We start from the raw sequence: 22,865 nt of genomic DNA on the forward strand, positions 1-22,865 counted from the left end.
ACAGAAAGAGTTCTTATATATAAATAGCTTATATAAATATAAGTTATTATTATTTTTATTTTTTTACTGAAATAGCCACAACAGTATTTTTATAAGTCATTACCTTTGTGTGATCCTAAAAGGAACAATAAGTGTAGAATATATTGTGGCTGCATTTGGAACTTAGAGACAGTATTCACAGTGGATTGGAATGACGGGGAAGACTTAAGTTGAGCATGGGCAGTTGTCTAAAGGATAAGAGAGTGCTTGACTAGGACAGAGGCACAGTAAAGACATAGGGGTAGAAGGAAAGCCATGTGACTAGAACTATAGTAAAAAAAAATTTAGCTGAATGGATGAAGTATGATTGTAAAAGGCTGGAAAATACAAGCTTGATCATACATACAGGCAGGAAGGATTCAAAGAATGTTTTTCTTTTTTTTTTCGGAGAATGTTTTTCATGGAAGAATGACATGAAAGTAGTATTTTCATAAGTTTTAATGGCACTGTGCAAGATACTTTCGGAAATGGAACACTGAAGGCCAGAAGACCAACTGAAAGGCCACCACAGTATTCTGAAATATCAGACATCAAGGACTTGGGTTAGGATGCTTTACAATAGGACTAAAAATAATGTAATGAGATGGTAAAGGAAGTAAAAAATAGGAGGTGGTAATAGTAACCTATAGATATAGGAGAGCAGAGTAGAAATTGCCCAAGCTTCAAATAGAATTTGGAAGTTCTCTGAAGAGGACAAGGTAGAGAAAAGAAAAGCAGGGAGCTAAGCCTGAGGAAACACAGGCAAGAGAAAAAGAATAAACAAAAGGAGCAGGAAAGGAATGGCCAGGGAGGTCATTGGCAAGAACATCAAAACAAGCATGAGACTGTTGTAGTAAGGAAGCAGAGTTTGAAGAAGCAGGAGGGAGGGGGGTGCGAGGGATGGTGGGGTCAGCAAGGTAAGTGCCACAAAGGACTGGAGGACCGGAGGTCTCATTGAGCTACTAAATGTGAATGTCTTATCCTTGTTAGTCACCAGCAGAGGGCAATCTAAACATACACTATTTCAGCTTCAGAACCAGGGAAGCTCTTTGGAACTAGATTATTATGTTCAGTTTCAGGTGTTAAGTGGAAAAACACTGAGATACTAGATTGCAACCAGAGGAAGGTGTTTAGAACAATGGAACAGGTTATGTGCAATGGAGAGAGCAGGAAATCTAAAATAAGAAGTTCTGAATTTGAGTACTGACTTTGGGACTCCTGCAGCCTTTAGCACATCCTTTACCTTTTTGAATGTTGGTTTCTACCTCTGTCAAGGGGGAATAATGATACCTACTTCACGAAGTACCACTTGTACCTCATAGGGCTTATGAATTGCAGATTATTTTAACATTATCAAATCCCATTTTTCATCTAGTACAGGAATCTCTTCTACTGATTAGTTCATCTTATGCTAATGACAGTTGTCAGTGATAATGAAGTTTATAACTAGATGGGGCACCTAGTTTTATTGTTGGATGGTTATCGTGGTGGATAGCTTATGTTAGGCTGAAATAGGCTTCACTGTAACTTTTACCAGTTGATCCTAGCTGGGCTCTCATAACTTAGTCTCCTTCCTCTTCTACATCATACCCTGTCAACTTTTTGAAGACCACTGTCATGCCTCTCCTTAGGTCTTATCTTCTGCTGGTTTACTCACCTAGTTCCATGTGTACCTCAAATGGCAGTATTTCTATCAATGCTCATCATAATTCCTTTACTGATGCTTTTTGCATCCATTTTCTCACTTGATATTGACACTGTCTCCATGAAGTAGGAGTACTATTATGTGAAATGGGTATTATTATTCCTGCTTTATAGAGATGAAGATTAACACTCAAAAAGGTACATCAGGGCGCCTGGGTGGCTCAGATGGTTAAGCGTCTGCCTTTGGCTCAGGTCATGATCTCAGGGTCCTGGGATCGAGTCCCGCATCAGGCTCCCTGCTCCTTGGGAGCCTGCTTCTCCCTCTGCCTCTCTCTCTCTGTCTCTAATGAATAAATAAATAAAATCTTAAAAAAAAAAAAAAAAGGTACATCATACAAAGTCAGTACTCAAAACTCAGATCTTCTTTTTTTACTCAAGTAAATTAATATGCAGTGTTTTATTAGTTTCAGGTATACAATATGATTCAACATTTCTATGTATTACTCAGCATTCATCACAATAAGTGTACTCTTATTTCCCCCCATCCTCCCACCCACGTCCCCTCTGGCAATCATCAGTTTGTTCTCTGCATGTAAGAGTCTGGTTTTTTTGTTTGTCTCTTTTTTTTTTCCCCTTGGTTTGTTCACTTGTTTTGTTTCTTAAATTCGACATGTGAGTGAAATCATATGGTGTTTGTCTTTCTCTGACTTATTTCACTTAGCATTATATTCTCTAAGTCCATCCATGTTGTTGCAAATGGCAAGATTTCATTATGTTTTATGGCTGATTTTTCTTATTACCTTCCTCTGGTTGCAGTCTAGTTTCTTAATGTTTTTCTAATAATACCCAAAATTGAGTATGAAACTCCGGGAATCGTCCATCGGGTACAGTATATAATGACCATTTACGATGTACTTTTAATGGTGATAAGATGGGAAATGTACCTAATACCATGAACATGTTTGTATTTTAATAATGGACTCAATGCTTTTTTTCCCCCTTATTCCACTAGATCCAAGGCTCGTGACACTAAGGTATTGATAGAAGACACAGATGATGAAGCTAACACTTGAATCCTCTGAAGTCTAGATTAACATCTTTGGTTTTCCTACTCTACAATTCTTTCCTCGACCAACGCAACCTCTAGTACCTTTCCAGCCGAAAACAGGAGAAGACACATAACACATTTTCCGAGCTCTTCCAGATCGGATCCTATGGACTCCAAACAAGCTCACTGTGTTTCTTTTCTTTTCTTCTGGTTTAATTTTCATTTTCTATTTTTAAAACAAATATTTACTTCATTTTGCCAATCAGAGGACATTTTAAGGAACAAAAACATAGTATCTTATGGATTGTTTACAATCACAAGGACACAGATACCTATCAGGATGAAGAACAGGCATTGCAAGGACCCTCTGATGGGACGGTACCGAGATACCTCGGATTCCGCTGGGCCCGGTTTTGACTGGTTGAAACCGGACATTGATTTTTAAATTTTTTGTCAGTTTATGTGGAGATTTTTTCCTTTCCTTCATACCCAGCGCAAAAGCACTGGCCGCACTTGCAGGGAAAGTGCAACTTAGAGCAGTACCTTCATTCACGAAGCTACTTTTTAATTTGATGTAACTTTTCTTATTTTGGGGAGGGTTGCTGGGTGGGTGGGAAATATGATGTATTTGTTGCATATAGTTTTCTCATTATTTATGAAACTTAACCATAAAAGAATGCTATAACTCCTGTGCAGTGAAGGTGGTAACAGGGAAAGAAGACGGGAAGCTAATGTCGGACAGCATTTGAGGGTTAGTCCACAGTACCTCTTTCATGAGACAACTTGCACCAGTTTGACTTTTTCTTTTCTTTCTTTTCTTTTTTTTTTTTTTAATTTTTAAGCCAAAGTTTTATTACTGATTTTTTAAGTTGCTGCTGCTTTACAATCCTGAGCATGTCTTTCATAACAAAGCATCTGTATACTTCCACATAACCGGCTGAAATTTCTTAAGGGCCAGATGCTTTTTTTTTTTCTTTTTCAAGGAACAAAAATGTGGAATATATTTGCCCATGCTCCCAACCATAACAACTGAAGTTATGCCTTATTGAGCTTCATTATTTAGGGTAATTGAAGCATAACCTTTACTGACTCTGAAGGAGAAGATAAAGCTATTTCAGAAACTCCCTATACCCTATTGGATAGTTTTCCTTTTGAAGTCACTTGCTTTAGCCAGAATTTGATCAAATTAAAAGTCTGTCTTGGGGAAACCATATTTGCGAGAGCAAAGAACAAACTATCCTTCTTCTGTCACATTACATGAATAAAACAGACCTTGGCAGCCATTTCTCCCAGCAGTTTTAAAGGATGAACATTGGATTTCATGCCCTCCTATGACAGAAAATCTTTTTAAGATTTTTTTCGGTCTAAACTTGGTCATAAACAAAAGGTATATTTCTTATAGACATTTCAGACTTTCATGGTCTATGCACAATGCCCATTTTTACTTGGTCTAATTTCTTTCCTACGTTCCTAAGTCATCCATATAAGCCCCAAAACCTTAAAGGATTTTGCTTCCTTGAGTGTAGTTGGCATTAAATTGAGCATTTCATTATCTAGCAAAATTAATATAATACCAGGAAAAAGTGAAGTATGTTTTAATCCTCCCATCCCCCCAGATCCAGATGAAGATTCTAACATCAACATCAGTGGATTCATGAAAGTAAATCACTTCTGTCATTTTCAGCTTAATCTTAGGCAAAGAGACAAATGAGTGGAAGGGCAGCTATTATTATCACTTAACTTAGTCTTGAAAATATATGGCTACTGCCCCTTATAATACCCCTTTGGCCAGCAGCTCTTCTGCCTTGTATTGCAAGTCTTCACTCATACCTGTAAAGTTACTGTTACTACCAAAATTCTATCAATTAACTGACAAATAGTTCATTTTTCAAGGAGTTTATTCCATTTTTATTCTGACAAGCTTCCAAAGTTTTTTTCCCTTTCCAAATTGAGATTTTTTTTCTGAAAAATCATACAAATTTTTGGCTTTTGTTGTTTTTTTATGTTTTGCCAAGCATGTTCCTTGGCCCAAAACTGAAGAGGAAAAGTTTAATTACTTTTTTTTAGTTTAAATAAATTAAATAATTTATAATAATCAGTGGTAACAATTTAGTGACCCTTAATAGATTAAAGGTTGCATTATTTATACTTGGGATTTTTTTTCTAACTATTTTGTTTTGTACTTTAAAACTATGGGGGAAATATCACTGGTCTGTCAAGAAATAACAGTAATTATTACTGAGTTGGATAAGTCCAGTGGACCAGTCATTTCTTGTACAAATAAAACTGGTGGTACTAATGTGTATCCAGAACAATTTGAATTGTCAACTTCATTTTCTATTAGTAACACTATATACTGACACACATAAAATCTTATAGTTGACTTCTAGTATTTGAACTCCCCACTGTTTTTCTTTCAGTGTATCCTATGGCCAATTTGATTTTTCTTCAACTGTTACGATTCTAGGCCCTAATCAGTATTATTTTTTCATAGATAATACAGTGTTAGAATTTGTTCCTTTTCTGATGTGTTTGTCCTGTTGGCATAGTCTATTTAAGAATGATAAGACTTATGTAACTTTCAGCTTACCATGACAGATGCTCAAATAAGTATTTAAATACACAGCTTTATGTGCCTGGTAAAGCTGTAAAGAGAAAAGAGGATTTTTCCTCATCAAAAGCAGTTTGGGAGACAGAGTAAACATTTAAATTTTCTTCCTTGAAAAAAAGGCAATGTGCATTTTTCTCATCTAAGTTTTAAATGCTCTAGCAGTTGCCAGTGCTGTGTCCTACCTAATATTTTATTGGAGATATCTGTATACTGAAACTCTCAGAACTCTTAGGAAATTAATATCAGAGTCATTTTAAAGAAGCAGCAATCTAACCAAAGGTAAAACTTTATCTGATTTTAAGTTGAGAAATTCTAGTTTTATTTGAGAATCAGTTTATATCATCACTTTAAATACCCACCAAAGGAATAAAAAGGAAGTATTAAATGAAAGAATAAAGTCATTGGTGTGTAGAGAAATCAGAAGACAAAGAAAAGTGGCTTATTTTCTACTCACAAATATGCACCTCTACTTACAGCTGCCTATGCAATTAAAATGGAATCCTTGATGAGTTCATACCATATAGAGAGACAATAGAATGATCAAATTTAAGTCATTAATTAGGTTATATTGGTAATTTTTAAGATTGGAAAGAAGTTGAAAACCCATATACAACTTTCTTTTCCAGTGTCTCTCATTTTTCTCCTTAAGAAGGCTGCTTAACTTCAGAGTCAGAAGCAATGATGTGAGAGAAGGCCAGTCAGTAACAGTAACCTATATGGACCCTTAAAGAAGGAAAATGGGGCCTGGCCCCCAGGATCTGCAACTCCCCAAAATTTTCAACATGGAGAGTTTTAAGATTTTAATAGATTTTACTAGAAGTAAGTTGTTGATCTATGGTATCCTTCCACCATGTTTTGACCAAAGTACATTCATGATAACTACAGAAAGCAGTTCATCCTTTAAGAGGTGAACTAAGGCAAGTTAAGAATAAAAAACAAGTAACCTATTACTGAGTTGTACAGGCATCAGATGAACAGACATTTAGGTAAAGAAAAATAAAATGATTGTGGAGATAGCAGAGAAGAGCGGGAAGGTGTTGGATTGTGGCAGCAAGAAGCAGGGCAGTTAAAAAGTGTGTGAAATCAGTGGCATTGGTCATGCCTCGCTGCCTCTCCTTTAGTGGTTATGTTGTTGATAGAGACCTGCCTTTATTTTCCCATCATTTTTTTCTCCCATTATTTTGCATTATTCAGGAAATAATGCCCAAATGCAATTTCCCAAGCAATGACTAGGAAAACTTCTTAACTTAAGGAAACTAATTTAGAAAATAACCGTATCCATGGCATTATTTTATTCAAAAACTTAAAATTCTTGGAAGTGATTGCACTGTTTGGTAAACAAATTTCAGAATACAGTTCTCCTTAATTTGCATGAAATTTGCCTGTCTCAGAAAATAAGTACTTCTTGTTATATAACATATTTAAATTTTTTAAATTAAGATTCCTTCTCAGATTTAAAAAAAAAAAATCATGTTGAATCTATGGCTTTTTCAACTACAAAATTGCCACACTTTTCTCAGATCTAATAAATAAGCCAGGATCATTACATATAAGATCTAGTCACTAGGTTAAGACAATACAAGTTACGGTAGACTTCAGAAAAAGGTGAAGAAGAATAAGTCAGATTTATCAGCCTTGTTCATTTTATGATGCATAAATTTTATTTTTATTTCTTGCTTATGATGATTAGGAGAGTTAAAATGAGATTTTACAAATACTTAAAAACATTTCTACATTTCAGATATCAGTCTTGATAGTAAATCTTAAAAGCTAACTTTCTGCATTACAGTTTCAATCTGTACAGTGTCAGAGCACATGTGGGATAGAATTGATTATATTAGAGCGTAAGAAATTTGTAATGGTCAGTGCTACAGACCAGTGATTTAACCAGCATTAAACCACATTCTACTCACCACACATGAAAAAGTAAAATCATCTCATTAGATTGGAAAGAGCTTAATTTAAGCAATATGAGAAGTTTGGGAATGGAGATGAGCCTCCTGACTGGTACACTTAATAATGGCCTTTCTTGTATGAAATTGACAAAACTCTGATACTGAGTTACCCCTTAAAAACAACCTTCCAGAATGTATTTGCTTACTTACAGTGGAAGAGGAAGTGAGAGGGACAAAACTGAAGTGAAAAGAATCATTATACTAATTTTCATCTAAAATACGTTTCCTTGTAGCAGACCTTTGGTTTATTTTATTAGTATATCAAAGCCACCTTCAGTTTTTTTATGGTGCCATCAACCTGAGGAGGACAATCAAATAACCAATTGTTTGCCTTGGATTCAGTGTGTCTGCTAATTACAGTCTCATCTTGTATACCTTCAAAACCAGTTACTTGACTCTACTTCCACCATATTACCTTAGTTCTTCTATGCCACCACAAATCAGAGAGAAGACTTACTACCAGAAAGGTGTGGATTTATAAGAAAGAGCAAGGATTCCATCTCACTAACCAAACTTCCTGATGTTCCTACCCAGACTTCCCTGATTGTCCTGTAACACCAGCATGGTGGGAATAGGGAGAAAGATTGTGGGGAATCCTGAAAGAATCCTGTAATTGATCATGACATTGTTATTCTTTTGAAGTGTAAAGTAAAATTGTGAGCCACTCACATTTGCAAAAAGAGCATAATTGAAGCTTTATCACATTAAGATTAATTTCTTGCTATATTCTGGATTAGCACAGAAGCTTGTATCAATGAAGACTATTTAGGAGGAGAATAGGGTGTAAAATGTATCTGTCTTTTCAAACCCTCTCCCTCTACTCATGTTTCCTTCACCCCCTACCACATTGTGTTGGTCAAATGATACTATTCTATGAAACCCTGAGCTATAGTTGTCAAAAGTAACTATGGAATGTGATTAGTCCTCTGTGGGTGCTTCTTTCCCTCTTTTTTCTCCCTTGCTTTCTTTCTTACTCTCTCCACTCTGGTAAATGGAAAAGGTGACGTCAAAGAATTGATGCTTGCTTGGACTCATGTTGTATCTGTGACTATGCTATTAGCTGTCTCCTTTTTCCTTCTTATATGGGTAGAATTCTTAAAATGTGTGGAGTTCCCTTCTTGATAAGTAGGTTAAATGCACAATGTGGTACTGTTTTATAGTTTCTAGATGGTTGTATAAAGCAAAAAGTTAATGTGGTTATGTGTTTTTAAAAGAAAATAAGTGATTGATTACAAACTCTGTCCTTTTTTCATTATTACAAGCTCTGTTTTCCAACAGTTTGCTGACTCCTTTGTCATTGGCGAATGGCTCGTGTGATTGCGTGTTTTTCTCTCTGGGTTTCTTGGATTCCTGAATATGATTCTTCTTAAGACTAACATATATAGAAGTTTAGGGCAAACATATTTCAAGGATGAAACATTTTCTAACTCACTAAATTAAAAAATAATCTTAAATGGCCTTTTGTCTTTAGGTAGTATTAGGCATCTAATGGATTGATACAACAGCTCATTTTTTTCTACTCACACAGAATCGTAAGTATTATGTGAATAGTATGTTTAGTTGTGTTTTGGAGAGCTGGACTCCTGTTATCACTACATATCCATGTAGAGAGGGGACAGTAGCTATAGGATGATGAGATTGGATGGCTTTTCTAAGTGTCACTGATGCCTACAGAAGGATAATGAACAGCTGAGGGCAAGTATCAGGCACCTGAAAGCCAGATATGGAAACAGAGGGCCTCTTTAGTTGCATACAGTATTCTCATTTCCTACAGTAGGAGACAACGGGAAAGAAGAGAAAATGAAGACCAATCAGGACTTTAAATAGAGTAGCAGAATTTCAAAGACAGACAACCAAGGCAGGTCTGTTATGCAAGGTCAGGGTCCTCATTGGGAAAATCGTACACATCAGATGCAACATCTAGTTGGATCCCCTCCCCGCGAAAGATTTTAACTCCACAAGCCCCTGGGCAAAGTCTGAGTCTATAGACCTATTTCCCCATAATCCTCACTAGCACTCCCCATCCCTACTCCAAAATGGGAAATATTAAAGATGCTTCTCTTGTGCAAGACAACACATGGCACCACTCAGGATCCTCATAACTCAGCTGGGGACATGCTGGGCCAGTTAAGGGAAGATAGGGACTATACACTAAAAGAACCATAAGATAGTATACAGGTACTGATAGGAGTTGGAGGAGATCCTAAGAATGAAGAAAGGAGCCAGAATATAAGATTGAGTAGAGAAGAATTTTTGACTTGGAAGTGCTCCACAAGATACAGAATTTAATTCTCTAGCAAAGATTCCAGGAGTTGGTGCAAACTTGTTACTAGCATGGCTCCTAGAAACATGGAAAAACTGATGGCCAATGTTGAGCAGAGTTAAAATTCCAGAATTGCCTTGGCAGACAGTGAAGGGTGGAGCTAAAAGTCTCAGGGAAGTGGGAATGGTGGATATACTGTGGCTGGAAGGCCAAGAGGACACACCATGGACAAAGGTCCTGAAGCATACACTTCGGAGGTGCACTACCATCACTAAAAATTCAAAGATGACTCTTCTATAAAGACATCACTACAGAACAATGTTGGCTGATAGCAACGGGGATGATAGGACTCTGAAACAACAGAGCCAGGTGGCGACATAAAACCACCCAAAGCCAGGAAGTCACAATCACTCCTGACTGCAAGGTCACAGTGGCAGCTGAGAGGGTCAGAACCACAGAGAGTTACGAGAATAATTCTGACAACAGAGTCCCTAGAGACAAAATAGATGGGCAGTTACCCAGCTTGTACTACTGAGCTTATACTAGCAGAAGTCAATGATGGACAATTTCAAAGCTGAGGCCGTTGCCCTAATAAAAAGTCACAATCTCTTGCCCAATTTCTGAAGCTGACCGCGCCAGTTTTCAGACCCAGAACTGCTGACAGAAGAGATGGCTGGGTCCACAGGAGGGAAAACACTGCAATATCATGGCAAGTATACACAATAATGATTAGGAAACTACACATTATTAGGGTAAAGGGAATACCCAGATATTTGAGGATGGTTGAACATAGGGCATGAGTTGTCACTGATGGCCCAAGACCTGAATTATCATGGCCCCCATGTTAGAGTGGGTCCTATGGGGGCCAGATAACAAATGTAGTCCTGACCAATGTCCAGTTTACAGAGATCCTCAGCTCCCATGGACCCACTCAGTGGTCAGTTACTCAGTCTGCTAATATATAACTGGAATGACCTGTTTGGCAGTTGGTCCAACCCCACTTTGCATCCTTGGTCTGCAAAATAAGAGCTATCATACTGGAAAAGGCCAAGTGCAAGTCTCTCAAATTAACCTTCCCCCCCCCCCCCCCCAGGCATAAATAAATGTAAAGTCATATTGTGGGGAGAAGATAATAGAGATGTATTACCACATTCTATTCATCTCCTCCTCTCAATTCTTATTAGTTTGACCAGTCTGGTCCCTGAAGGAAACCACATGGAGTAGGAAGGGTCACTAAACTATCACAATCTCAAGTATAATAACCCCAGTTGCAAGCAGAGTGCCAGGTGTGATATCTTTGTTAGACCGGATCAATACCACCTCAAGTGTATAGTTTACAACCATTGACTGGGTGAAGGCATTCTTTTTTCTTTCAGTCAAAACAAAAGATCAGAAACAATTCACATTTCCATGGAAATAATAGACCTTAATAGTTTTGCTCCAAGGCCATATTGAGTTCAATATTTGTACCAGTTGGACATCCACAGAATAACACCTTTATTTCATCAATGATATTATATTGATAGGGTCAGATGAGCAAGAGGTGGCTAGCTTGCTGGAGACCTTTATAGAAGACGTGTGTTCCAGAGGGTCGGCACTAACCCCTGCAATAATTCAGGAGCCTACCACAACTCTAACCTTTTCAGAAGGTCAGGAATCAGGTCCAGTAACAAGGACATCTGCAAAACAAAAGACAAATTATTGCACCTTGTACCTCACTATGAAGAAGGAAACATGCCTGGTAAGCCTCTTCAAGTTCTTGAGTCAGCATATTCAATACCTAGAGAAACTATTCTAACTCATGCATCTTGTGACATAGAAGGCAGCCAACTTTGAGTCCCAGAGCAGAAAAGACCTCTGCAGCCAGCTCAGGCTACCATGCAGACAATCCAGATCCATATGCTCTGACAGACCTCATGGGATTAGAGGTACGGTGGTAAGTAAGGACACCACGTGGAGTTTGTGGCAAGCTCCAGTGAGGGAAAATCACAATGCAAGCCCCCAGGGCTCTGCTGCAAGGCCATGCCATCTGCACTGAAGAATTGTATGCCTTTGGAAAACAACTCCTAACCTGCTAGTAGGCCCTGGTAGAGAGAAAGTCACCAAGTAACTTTGTGGCTAAAACTGCCCATCAAATGCAGGGTCCTCTAAGACCCAATGAGACTAGCTCAGCCACAGTCCATCATAAAGTGGAAGTGGTACCTCCAGGATTGAGTACCAACAGGATGAGAGGGTACAAGCAGGCTGCATGAGCAGGTAATCCAGACCCCCTCTCATCTACCATGATTGCCCAGGAGGTCCTCTTCCTGGGCACATCTCTGGCAGGACGAGGCATCCTGTAAGACCAACTGAAAGAGGAGGAAAAACCCCGGGTTGTTTCATGGATGGGTCAACTCTGTATGTGAGTGCAAGCTGAAATTGGATAGAGTTACACTACAACCTCACACAGGGAGGGGGTGGGGGGCGGGGTGCTTAAAAGACAGTAATATTCAGAGCTGTGAGTAGTGCACTGGGTCACCCACTTAGTGTAGAAAAAAGAAGTGTCCCAAGGTTAGAATATATAGTGGCAAATGGCCTGGCTAGCTGATGAGGAAAAACAGGAAAATTAGGGATAAGGGGTCTGGGATGGAGGTATATGGATGAACTTAAAGAAGTGGACCTGAAGGAGAAAAATCTTTGTATCCTATGTTCAAATCCCCAGAGAGCATCCACCATTGGTGAAGAACTAAATCAAGTAGACAGATGACTCAGCCCACTGGCCTTAGCCAGCCTCTATCACGGGCCACTCCAGTGTCAGCACAATGGAAACGTGAACAAAATGTGGGAGCAGAGATGAAGGTTATTCATGGGCCAACAGCATAGACTCTCACTCACCAAAGATAATTTGGCTCTGTTGCCATTAAAGTTGTCCTGCCTACAGCAGCAACCAACAGAGTCCCCAGTAGAGCACCATATTGATTGGTCTTCCTCAAGAGACAAACCAGCCACTTGGTAGCAGTTTGACTACATTGGGCCCTTTCCATCCTGGAAAGTTCAGAAATCTATTCTTTGTTCTCAGAAGAATAGGTACATATTCAGGTCATGGGTTGGCCTTGCCTTTCCTGACCACAGAGACTCAACCAGCACCACCATATGAAGGTTTATAGAATGTTCCATCCACTGACATGGGAAGATTATGTTTGACACCCAGGTGTAGAAAAAATGTGTTTCAGTGGACACTATGCATCATTTATAACATACCTTTCCAGATTATCAGATTCTGGTCGTGTTCCTCATCTTCAAGTTATTTTTCAACATTTTGATAAATTGTAGGTAATTATATGTAAATTCTGTCTTGTCTTGTGGTGATTTTAATTGACTTATTTCCCACTGCAGAAAAAATTTTTATCTCTACTTGCAATTCATCCCAATATCGCTTAATGCCAATATGCTTGTGCTCTTTTGACTTTCTTAAATTTTGTATATATACACATATCTCATCCATCTTTGTGTCTGAGAGTCCTAATTTTTCTTTTCTGAAAAAAAAATTACCTTTTAACACAGGTGACTTGGGCACCTTTGGTGCTCTCTTGCCCAACAGTGACAGTAAATGGAGAGCTATAGAAACCTCAGCTTGCAAAGGGGCTCAGGTCCCCTAGAGATGAGGTCTCGGTCGTATCAGACTAGCCTGTGAAGCCAGGAGAAACGGTAACCGATGAGGAGAGGCTTCTAGAACGGATGAGCGTCAACTGTGACCGAGAATCCAACTGCACCATTCCGGGCTGGCTCATCCTACTAACTTCCCCCTTCTGAGTTTCTTGGGAAGAAATGACCTGAGCCATTCGGGAAGAACTGCTGCCAGAACATGTAGGGAAAACAAACTGAGTGGAACAAGGAGTGAACTATAGTGCTCACAGAAACACACCGCCCACACCTCTTTCCAAGGAAGGACTTGTTTCATAGACATGGGGTACGGCTGTGGGGGCCCCGTAAGCAGGGTCGGACAGCTCCTTCAGGGTCTGCCTCGGTGGTGGAGAGCTGCTGCACCCAAAACCATGCCCTTCCTGGGGCAATGCACATTCCGTGACTAGACAAATCCACATAAAGGCGCAGCCATCTTGTCCCCACACACAACGCTCAGAGGGACGATGTTCGCTCCAGAGTTCCATGCTGGGTCAGGTTTTGTCAGCCTTGCGCTGCAGTTCAACTTCTCCCTGCCTCACCCTGCTTCTCTCCCTTACTTCCACAGCTCGTCCACCCCAAACTCCCTCTCACTGCCTTCTTTTGGAAAATCTACCCTGAAGTGCTAGTCCCCTTGCTTCTAATCCTTCTTCCCGCTACAGTCTGGAACGTTGTTTGGTTTTGTTTTTTTTTTAAACACCCACCCGACCATGTCATTTCACCAGTGACTCAAAATCATCAACGACTTATTGGACCAGGTTATTTATTCTCCTGTGTATGTCAGGAGATCTGAGAAGTCAAAAACTGTACTCTTGGGGCACCTGGGTGGCTCAGTGGGTAAGCCTCTGCCTTTGGCTCAGGTCATGATCCCAGGGGTCTGGGATCGAACCCCGTGTCGGGCTCCCTGCTCGGCGGGGAGCCTGCTTCTCCCTCTCCCTTTGCCTCTGTCACTCCCCCTGTTTGTGCTCTCTCACTCTCTGTCAAATAAATAAATAAAATCTTTAAAAAGAAATAAATAAAATTGTACTCTTTTCTGTAATTTTAAACGTTACCTACAATCAGTTCTGTGCATTGTAGGACACGAGGCCCTTTGGAATCTGACCCATCTGCTGGTCCACCCTCATCTCTCTCTCTCTTCAAAATGGAAGCTCCAGGAAGGCATGTCTCTCCGCCTCTGTGCCTGAGGCTGATTCTGCAGAGAATTCTCCCCTCTTGTTCTTCACCTGCTCAGGCAGTGCCAGGAAGCTCTACTTCACTCCTTCAAGAAGACTACCACACCCCTATATTTATCCCACCAGTAGCCCCCCCCCCCATTAGAGTGCTCCTTGCGGTTTTTTTTACTTTTTAAGTTGAAGCATAGTCAACACACAATGTTACATTAGTTTCAAGTGTGTAACATAGTGATCGGACAACTCTACACATTATGCTGTGCTCTCCCCAAGTGTAGCTGCCCTCTGTCACCACAAACACTATTACATTATCATTGGCCAGTGCCCGCTTCAGCAGCACATATACTAAAATTGGAACGATACAGAGAAGATTAGCATGGCCCCTGCGCAAGGATGACACACATTATCATTGGCCATATGCCTTATTTGTACCTTTCATCCCTATGACTTCTTCATGCCATGACTGGAAGCCCATACCTCCCACTGTCCTTCACCCATTTTGCCCATCCGCTCACCCCCTCTTCTCTGGCAACCATCAGTTTGTTCTCTGTATTTAGGGGTCTGTTTCTGCTTTTTTCATTTGTTCTCTTGTTTCTTAGATTCCACACAGAAGTAAAGTCATGGTATTTTTCTTCCTCTGACTTACTGCACTTAGTATAATACCTTCTAGGTCCATCTGTGTTGTTGCAAATGGCAAGATCTCATCCTTTTTTAAATTGCTGAGTAATAGAGCACTCCTTATCTTTACTAAATCTGGTCACTTGTCAGTCTACCTACCACTTCACATTCCCCATACTAGACTGTTCTCTAGGGCTAGGATGCTATCTATTTTTCTATCTTGGGTGTCCAACCATAATGCCTAGTTTACATTAGGAAATATTAGTTGAATAAATAAGTTGAATAAATTCATCAAAAGATAATTTTTTGTGTATGAATGTTAATAGCAGCTTTATTCATAACTGTCAAAAACTGAAAACAAGAAAATATCCATCAATAGATAAATGGATGAACAAATTGGGTATATAGTCTTAGTCTGGTAAGGCTACCATAAGAAAATAGTATGCACAGTGTAACTTAAACCACAGAAATTTATTTTTTCTTGTTCTGGAGGCTGGAAGATCAAGGCATCAGCCGATTTGGTTACTCCAGAGGCCTCTCTCCTTGCTTGCTGATGCCTACTTTCCTGCTGTGTCTTCACATGGCCCTTTCTCAATGGATATGTCAAAAGATGATTTTTAAAGGAGGGCATAATCATACCTCTCATATAGCTATAAAATGAACACATGTCAGAGATTTTATTTAAGTCATTAATGAAGGAGAGAACCAGTAACATATTACAACCTATTCAAAAGAGAATCCAAAACACAAATATATAGACATCTGGAATCCTGAAATTTACAAATAAATGCGATGTCTTTCACGTTTTCCCCTACAGTTTAATTAACGGCTAACTCCTCCACCCCAAATTATGCATTTATTTATCAAGTCATTTGACATAATTTTTTAAAATCCACACAACAAAATGCTTTGTTCTCAAATACCCTAGAGAAAAATCCTTTTCAGCTTTAGTCATTTAGTTAAAGCCAGCAGTCTGATTTAGGTCCTGGGGCAGATGGAATCCCCTGTCAGTTGTCCTCTTGTTTCCTCTAAATTTTCACAGATATGGCCCAATTCTTAGCAAGAGATATTATTAACAATATCAATATTAACAAGGGAAAGACTTTGTTATCTTAGGTGCTCTGAAGAGTTAGAAAAAGCTAACCACCTTTGGGTGATGTGTAAGGTTCTACCAACCCTGATTTTCACCGCTGCTTTTCTGGGGGAGAGAGAAGTCTTGTGGGCCCAGCTCCCAAGGCTGGTACCAAAATGGAGCTGGATGTTGGGGGAGAAATGTTGGGCAATGGGGCCCAAGGGGAGAAAGGAGAACAAGAAACTAGTGAGGCGATTCTGAGTGAACAGCATCTTGGAGGGAAGAGTAAAGAGCCCTGAACCGCACAGACTACCTCTAGATGTGGCAGCTTGTGAAGAGGTGACGCGGGGCTCAAGGGGTCAGGGCTCTGCACATATAAAATCAGAACGTCCAAGTGTTTGAAAGCCCTCAGACATTGGCACTGCCAAAAGGCTAAGAAGTTGCACAGAATCCACGTTGGCCGGATCTGTGAGCCCGCTTGAATGGGCTCTGCTCCGCTCAGCTCAGTAAAGGTGGTGCCCCCCACCCTGTCTCGGCCCGCGGAGATCCTTCCCCAGTGGGCTCTGAAAGGCCAAGCTGTGTGTCACAACCACGTCACACGCTCTCATACACAACCCCGGGTCTCCCCCAGGAACCCCTCGGGGACACCCTTACTTCCCCCGGGTCCCCTCCACCCCTTTGCTCTCCACCACAGCACTTTTAAACTGCTCTGGGGCCCAAGCTCTTGAGTCAGGAGCTCTTTACCTTTTCATCACCAGCTGATCTTTTTATTACTTTTACAGACACTAAGTTTGTAAAAAAAAAAAAAAAAAATTGTCTAACAAACCAACCATATCTATTGCATAATAATCCTTGTCCGCTCAACAACCAGCATTGCCATACTGAGTTGATACAATACCCGTCAAAAGCAAAGACACTTCTCATGGTAAATGCATAATTTCCATTAGACTTCTTAGAATATTGGAAACAGCTTAGGCCTTTCTCCCCATTTGGGGGACCCCAGGTTGGGGACTTCTGAGGGCTAACATTGAGTGGGCGCCAGTGAAGCTTCCCTAGTCCCTTTTCACAGATGGGCAAACCAAGGCTGTTAGTCTTAAGGTGAACCGACATCATCAAATTGACAAAGAATCAGAGTAAAAAAATGAGATTTTTTTTTTTTTTAAAGTCTCCCCCTCTTGGTCTCTAATTCCTAGCAGTAGATTTTCTAAAAAAAAATAAAATAGAGCTGGGAGGGACTGCCACTTGCCCCTGAGGGAGCCTTTTCTACGTGCAGTGTGGACCTTTCTGTGGGATCTTGGAATTTGCTGTAGAGCCGCTCGCTGCCTGCTCCCGGCCCCGGGGTGGAGAGGCCTCGCCTATCCTGGCAACAAGAAACCCGAGGGGTTATCTGGTCAGGTTGTCCCAACGGGGTGTCCCAGGATGTTGACTGCTATTTTGAGGAAAAGGGCTTCCATGGTGAATTACTTGTGAGAAAGGCAGGGTTAAACAAAGGTAAACTGGTTTAGTTTAGTTTAGTTTTGTTTTCACTGCAGGACTTCCCTGAGCCTTTGAAATGCCTTTGGGCCTAATGACCTGCTGGGAGGATGAGATAGCATATATTATCACCCAAACTTATGGGACCCGAATTCTCTTTTTCATAGGAGACCTATTAATGCCTCATAGAACCCTGGGGTTCTGGGGAACGTTAGTTTGGGACTTGTGAGTCCCGTCCACCATTTCCAGATGAAGAAACTGAACTCCAGGGAGTGACCAGGCCAGAGCTGATTCCGGGTTGCTAGAGTCTAATCCCGGACTTTGCAAACTTGGGTCTTTCCCTCCATACCTCACCCACCATGTACCTTAATTTAACCCTGGAAAAAAATGAGCAGGGGACCACAGACCATGGAGGGAATTCTGCTCTGAGAGAAGCTGCTTCTGAGGTTCATGTGTGTCTCCGCAAAATCTCCCAGGCTGGTGGCGGCAGGAGGGACCCGGGAGGCAGGAACCCCACAGGACCACAGGGCGAGGAATGGCACAGCTGTGGTGCTAGAAAGGGCTTCGCTCTGGAGGCCCCAGGTCATCCTCGCTCTAAGGCACCCATCCGCAGCAGAGAGGCTGCAAAGATACCTTGCACTCAGGAAGAGCCGGGCAGACCGGCCCCTGCAAGCCGGCATCCCGGGCCAGAGAGACCTGGGCCAGCGACTCCCAGGGGTCTTCGGGGAAGGTGTGCCCAGGAAGAAGAGAGCGCCCACTGCGCTCCAGAGCTGGAGAAGCGGCATCTGCAGCCAGGAGCGAAGGCTTGGCGGGGCTCCGGGCTGATGTGCCCGCTAGCCTGGGGCGTGTTCTAGGGGCTGCAGGCGGCAAGATAAACAGGCACTGGGCCCCCTTTTCAGACAGCCTCAGACATTCACTCCAGAGACCGGATGCCAACAAGAACAATGAAGAGCTGGGCCTTTCCTGGGCAATGGTCCTGCTGCAGCTGGGATGTAGGGTCTTTCCCCTCTGCCCAAAGCAGCTCCCGAGCTTCTGGGGAGACCCCTCCCACCCAACACCGAGCCACTCTGCTTGGCCAGGTTAGACCTCCCCTGGCCAAACCAGATCCTCCCCCCTCCCTGCCTGCCCCTCGGAGTGTGGGAGGGGCACGGTGGGTCGCTGTCCTCTTGCCTTAGGTGACCACACCCGACTCAAGCCTTGTTTCCCTTTGAGCATTGGGGATGTGGCTCCGAGCGGAGAGGGAAGCATTCTTGCGGGGGGGGGCGCCTATCTGAGAGTAGCAGTCTGGCGGGGCGTGCATGGGACTCTCCCTGTTAGGCAGACACAGCCAGGTGTGTGGTTTCCAAGCCTGGAGTGGGGCTGGGGACTGGGTCGCTCACCAGCCTTCTTAACTGTGGGCAAATTCCTAGGCCTCCTTGGGTCTTGGCATCTTCCTCTAAAATCTGACTTGGGAGGCTTGTCGGGGGCTGACTTACAGGCTACGCAGTGCCGCTCGGGTGGACTCGCTGGCATCCGCCTTCCACAAGAGGAGGATGGAGGCGGGTGATGGTGTTGAACTCACACCCCTGTGGACGTGGGAGGGGCGATGTGGGGAGCGGTGCCCCCAGTCCAGGACCCCAGCACATCAGCCCCGAGTGAAAACCTCCTCAGGGTCTCTTCAACAAGTACATGCATTTCCACCATCCTCATTACCCTCGTCTCATTCAATCAAGCTTATTCCCAGACCTGAGCTTGACCTTCTACCAAATTAGTTCCCAGACAATCTGTGATGTCTTGGGACCACCGCTTACCAGCTGGGGAACCTTGGGCAAAGTAGTTAGTCTCTTTGAGCCTCGGTGTACTCCTCTATAAAATGGGAAGGATAATATCAATTCCTAGGTTTGTCTTGTGAATTAGACTGACAAATGCAAAGTGGGCTGATTCCAAAGCTCAGGACTTAACCTCTGCTTAGAGTTTAAGGACTCACAGAGGTGACAAAGAAATGAACTCACCCAAAAGGCCCCGTAATGAATGGTGTTAGGACACAAGGAAGGGGTATTACTCTGGCTGGGGGTTGATCATGAGGGTCTCCCAGGTAGAGAAGGAAGGACCTTCCAGGTGGGGCAGGAAGGACCCTCCAGGTAGGGAGTATGCAGACGTGTTCATGGAACGTGAACTCCAGGGCGATGTGAATGGAGTGTGGGGTGCGTACAGGAATTGGGAGGCTATGAGACAAAGTTGGAGAAGGTGGGTTGAGGAGCTCTCAGCACTGTGAGCCAGTTGGGGACCACATTTCACTGCTCACGAGGACTATGCTCACAAGGTTTTAGAAAAATCACCAGGTGGGTGTAGGGAGAGACAGGATTGGAGCAGGGAGACCAGGCTGGAGGTGGGTTCAGTTCTGCAGTGGAGATCCCACTACTCCAGACTGAGATAGAGGCAGGGGAGATGGGAGAGGAGATTCCTCTAAGAGAAGGGAAAGGGGCAGCATTCTTGTCTTGGAAGGTGAAGGAGAGAAAATTTCTCAGGTTGCTGGCTTGGGTGATTGATGATGCCATTCTCTGGGAGAAGATTCAGAGAAGGGGAAGATGATCCATTTGGATCCTACCAGGTCAAATGTGAAGTATCTGAACAGGTGGGGGTGTCCTCCACCCAGTTATGTAGCACATAGTAGGAACTTGATACATATCTGCTGGGCACCTCATGAGCGTGGAGAGTGGGGGTCTTCAGCATGCAGAGGGGGACAGCTTGGATGTCTTGGATTTAGATTATGTCCCTCTGGAAGCCCACACAATGTAAGAGTGGGGGGAAGAGCTCCAGGGGACAGACCAGGGGCAGGAAGAAGAGTCAAGAAGGAGCAATTGGAAATGAGTGAGGGTAACCAGGAAAGAGCGAGGTCATGGAAGCTGAAGGAAGAGACCGCTCTAAAAGGGGCGGAGTCACAGTCTCTTAAATCCTGCAACCCTGGGCCCTGGCACTTGGGGGCAGGGCACAATCACTATGCACTTGCAAAGATTATAGCTGTTTTTACATAAAGGGAAGACTCATTCGGAGCTAGAATGAGCAACGTTGCTTCCTTTGAACATTTTTCTTGAATAAACCTCCACAGAATTAACATAGTTTTTAACTGAATGACTGCATGTGCAAGGCTCTTGGAATTGCTGGAGACTTCGTGGAGATTCAGGAACTCAGTAGAGAAGAGTGGCTAAAGGGTGCGGTCTTTGGAGGCAGACAGTGGTTCAGCTTGGTCTCCTCCACTTACTCATGTTGGGTCTGAGTCCTGACTCCACCACCTACTATCCTGCAGGTTACTTGACCCTTCTACTCCTCATTGCTCCACCTAGAAGTATGAGTTCTTACTGATGAGCGTTGTTGAGAATATTCTGTAAAATGAAGCATATGGAGCACTTAGCATAGTTTTCGCATATTGGCATTCAAGAAATGTTAGCTCTGGGGCACCCGGGTGGCTCAGTCGGTTAAGCGTCTACCTTCCGCTCAGGTCATGATCTCAGGGTCCTGGGATCGAGTTCACATCGAGTCCCACATTGGGCTCCTTGCTTAGCAGGGAGCCTACTTCTTCCTCTGTCTCTGCCTCTCTTACCCCCCTCCCCACTTGTGCTCTGTGCTCTCGCTCTCTCTCAAAATAGAATCTTTAAAAAAAGAAAAAGAAACGTTAGCTACAACAATAATATAAGACTAATTATTGTTAATCTAGTCAACAAATATTAACTGAGTGCCTACCATGTGCCAGGCAATGTTCTAGGGCAGGTCTGTCCAGTAGAAATCCAATGCAAGCCATAAACACAAGCCCTGTATGTAATTTCAAAATACATATAATAACCATACTCTAAAAATGCATAAATTACATGTCTTTACATATAGCATTAGATATAATATACTTTATTTAACTTAATACATCCAAAATACTATCACTGCAACATGTAATCTATATGAAAAGTTATTAGCGAGATTTTTACATTCTTTTCTTATGTGACCACTTTGAAACGCACTGTGTGCCCACCATATTGCACAGTGTTTTCTAGGGGCTAAAGACACAATGATAAGTTGGGACAGAGTCTGCCCTCATAAAGCTTACGTTTTCGAAGGAGAGATGGACAATAAGAAAGAAAGAGAGTTATCGAATAAAATAATGATTGACTGTAGTATCTAACCCCTACCCCGCCTAGGAATAGGATCTGACCCAGAGGGCTGAGGTATATTTCACTGACTGCTTATCTCTGCTCCACTGTGGAGTACTGTTTACCCAGTCCTATCTCCCTGATGCCCAGGAGACTTTAATCCTGTTCCCTGCAAGGGACAACACCACAAATCAGGGAGGATGCTTACTGAGCTGGTAAACTTAAAAACAATCGTAAGTAAAAATAAAAATAACCATATTATTGGCGTGGATTTCATTAAATGAGATCCATTTTGAAGAACCACTTCCTTTATTTGAGGGCTGCAGAAAGAAGATGGTGCGAAGTTGTCCCCTAAAGTTAAATGGCAGAGGGAATATTGATACTCTTAAAAAGAAAAGTTATTTCTCTAAATTCATTTCACGATTTATTATAATGACTTCTTTTCTGCTTATGAAAATGGAACATTGTAAAAAGCCTGAAAATATCAAAAAGTATAAAGAAAGAATTTACCCAGACCCCAAAATGCAGAGATGAATATTTTGACGTATTTTCTGTCTTATTTTATATATAGATATGTAAGTATAAATGTAGCTATTTACTGATTTCACATGCATGTTTTATATACTTAAAATCAAACTGTAATATTCTGTTTCATATTCTGCTTTTTTGTCTAACACTGTTGCATGAGCATATTCCTATTTCACATTTCAAAATAGAGTTTACTTCTAAGGGCTACATAATGCTCTACCTTATAGAGATAGCATAACTTCTATTCTAGTTGGACATTTGGGTTGTTCCAATATTTTGCTACTATAAATAATGCTGAATGAGCTTCCTTTTACTCAAATCGTCATTTTTTATTTCCTTCTCATAGATCCTAAGAAAGACTTTGCTTTGTCCAGAGCTATAGCATACTTCAGACTTCTGTTTCACCACGATGAATTGCCTTAAAAAATGTTACATCCCCCACAAGCAATGTATGCGAAAGCTCATCTACTCGTATTCTCCCCCAAGTCTGGTATTACCATTGAAACATTTTTTTCTATTTTAAAGGGTTAAAACGGTGACTTTAGGATTGTTTTAATTTTCATTTCTCTGTTTTCTAATGATTTTGAACATACCCTTTTATGGTTATTAGCTATTTGTTTCTCTTCTACTGTTCCTCTTCTACTGTTCCTCTTCTACTGTAAACTGTTTATGTGCTTTGCTCATGTTT

General features: G+C 41.7%; 1 protein-coding gene and 1 non-coding gene across 3 annotated transcripts in view; both read left to right on the top strand.

Annotated features, from left to right (window-relative positions):
• XPR1 (xenotropic and polytropic retrovirus receptor 1) overlaps nucleotides 1–8,551 on the top strand; it is a 242,817-nt gene extending 234,266 nt beyond the window's left edge. For both annotated transcript variants that reach the window (XM_045877241.3, XM_054507990.2), the window contains one exon: nucleotides 2,675–8,551. In XM_045877241.3, the coding sequence (XP_045733197.1) occupies nucleotides 2,675–2,735 (61 nt within the window). In that variant the 3' untranslated portion in view covers nucleotides 2,736–8,551. The remainder of the gene's footprint in view (nucleotides 1–2,674) is intronic.
• Nucleotides 8,552–14,689: 6,138 nt separating this feature from the next.
• Nucleotides 14,690–14,796, top strand: LOC123847187 (U6 spliceosomal RNA). Its single transcript, XR_006791441.1, has one exon. It is a non-coding gene; the product is annotated as a U6 spliceosomal RNA (small nuclear RNA).
• Nucleotides 14,797–22,865: the final 8,069 nt, after the last annotated feature.

This window comes from Mirounga angustirostris, unplaced genomic scaffold, assembly GCF_029215605.1.
Source record: "Mirounga angustirostris isolate CCGP_5_RB_7025 unplaced genomic scaffold, mMirAng1.0.hap1 SCAF_6, whole genome shotgun sequence".
In the NCBI taxonomy this organism is placed as follows: domain Eukaryota; kingdom Metazoa; phylum Chordata; class Mammalia; order Carnivora; family Phocidae; genus Mirounga; species Mirounga angustirostris.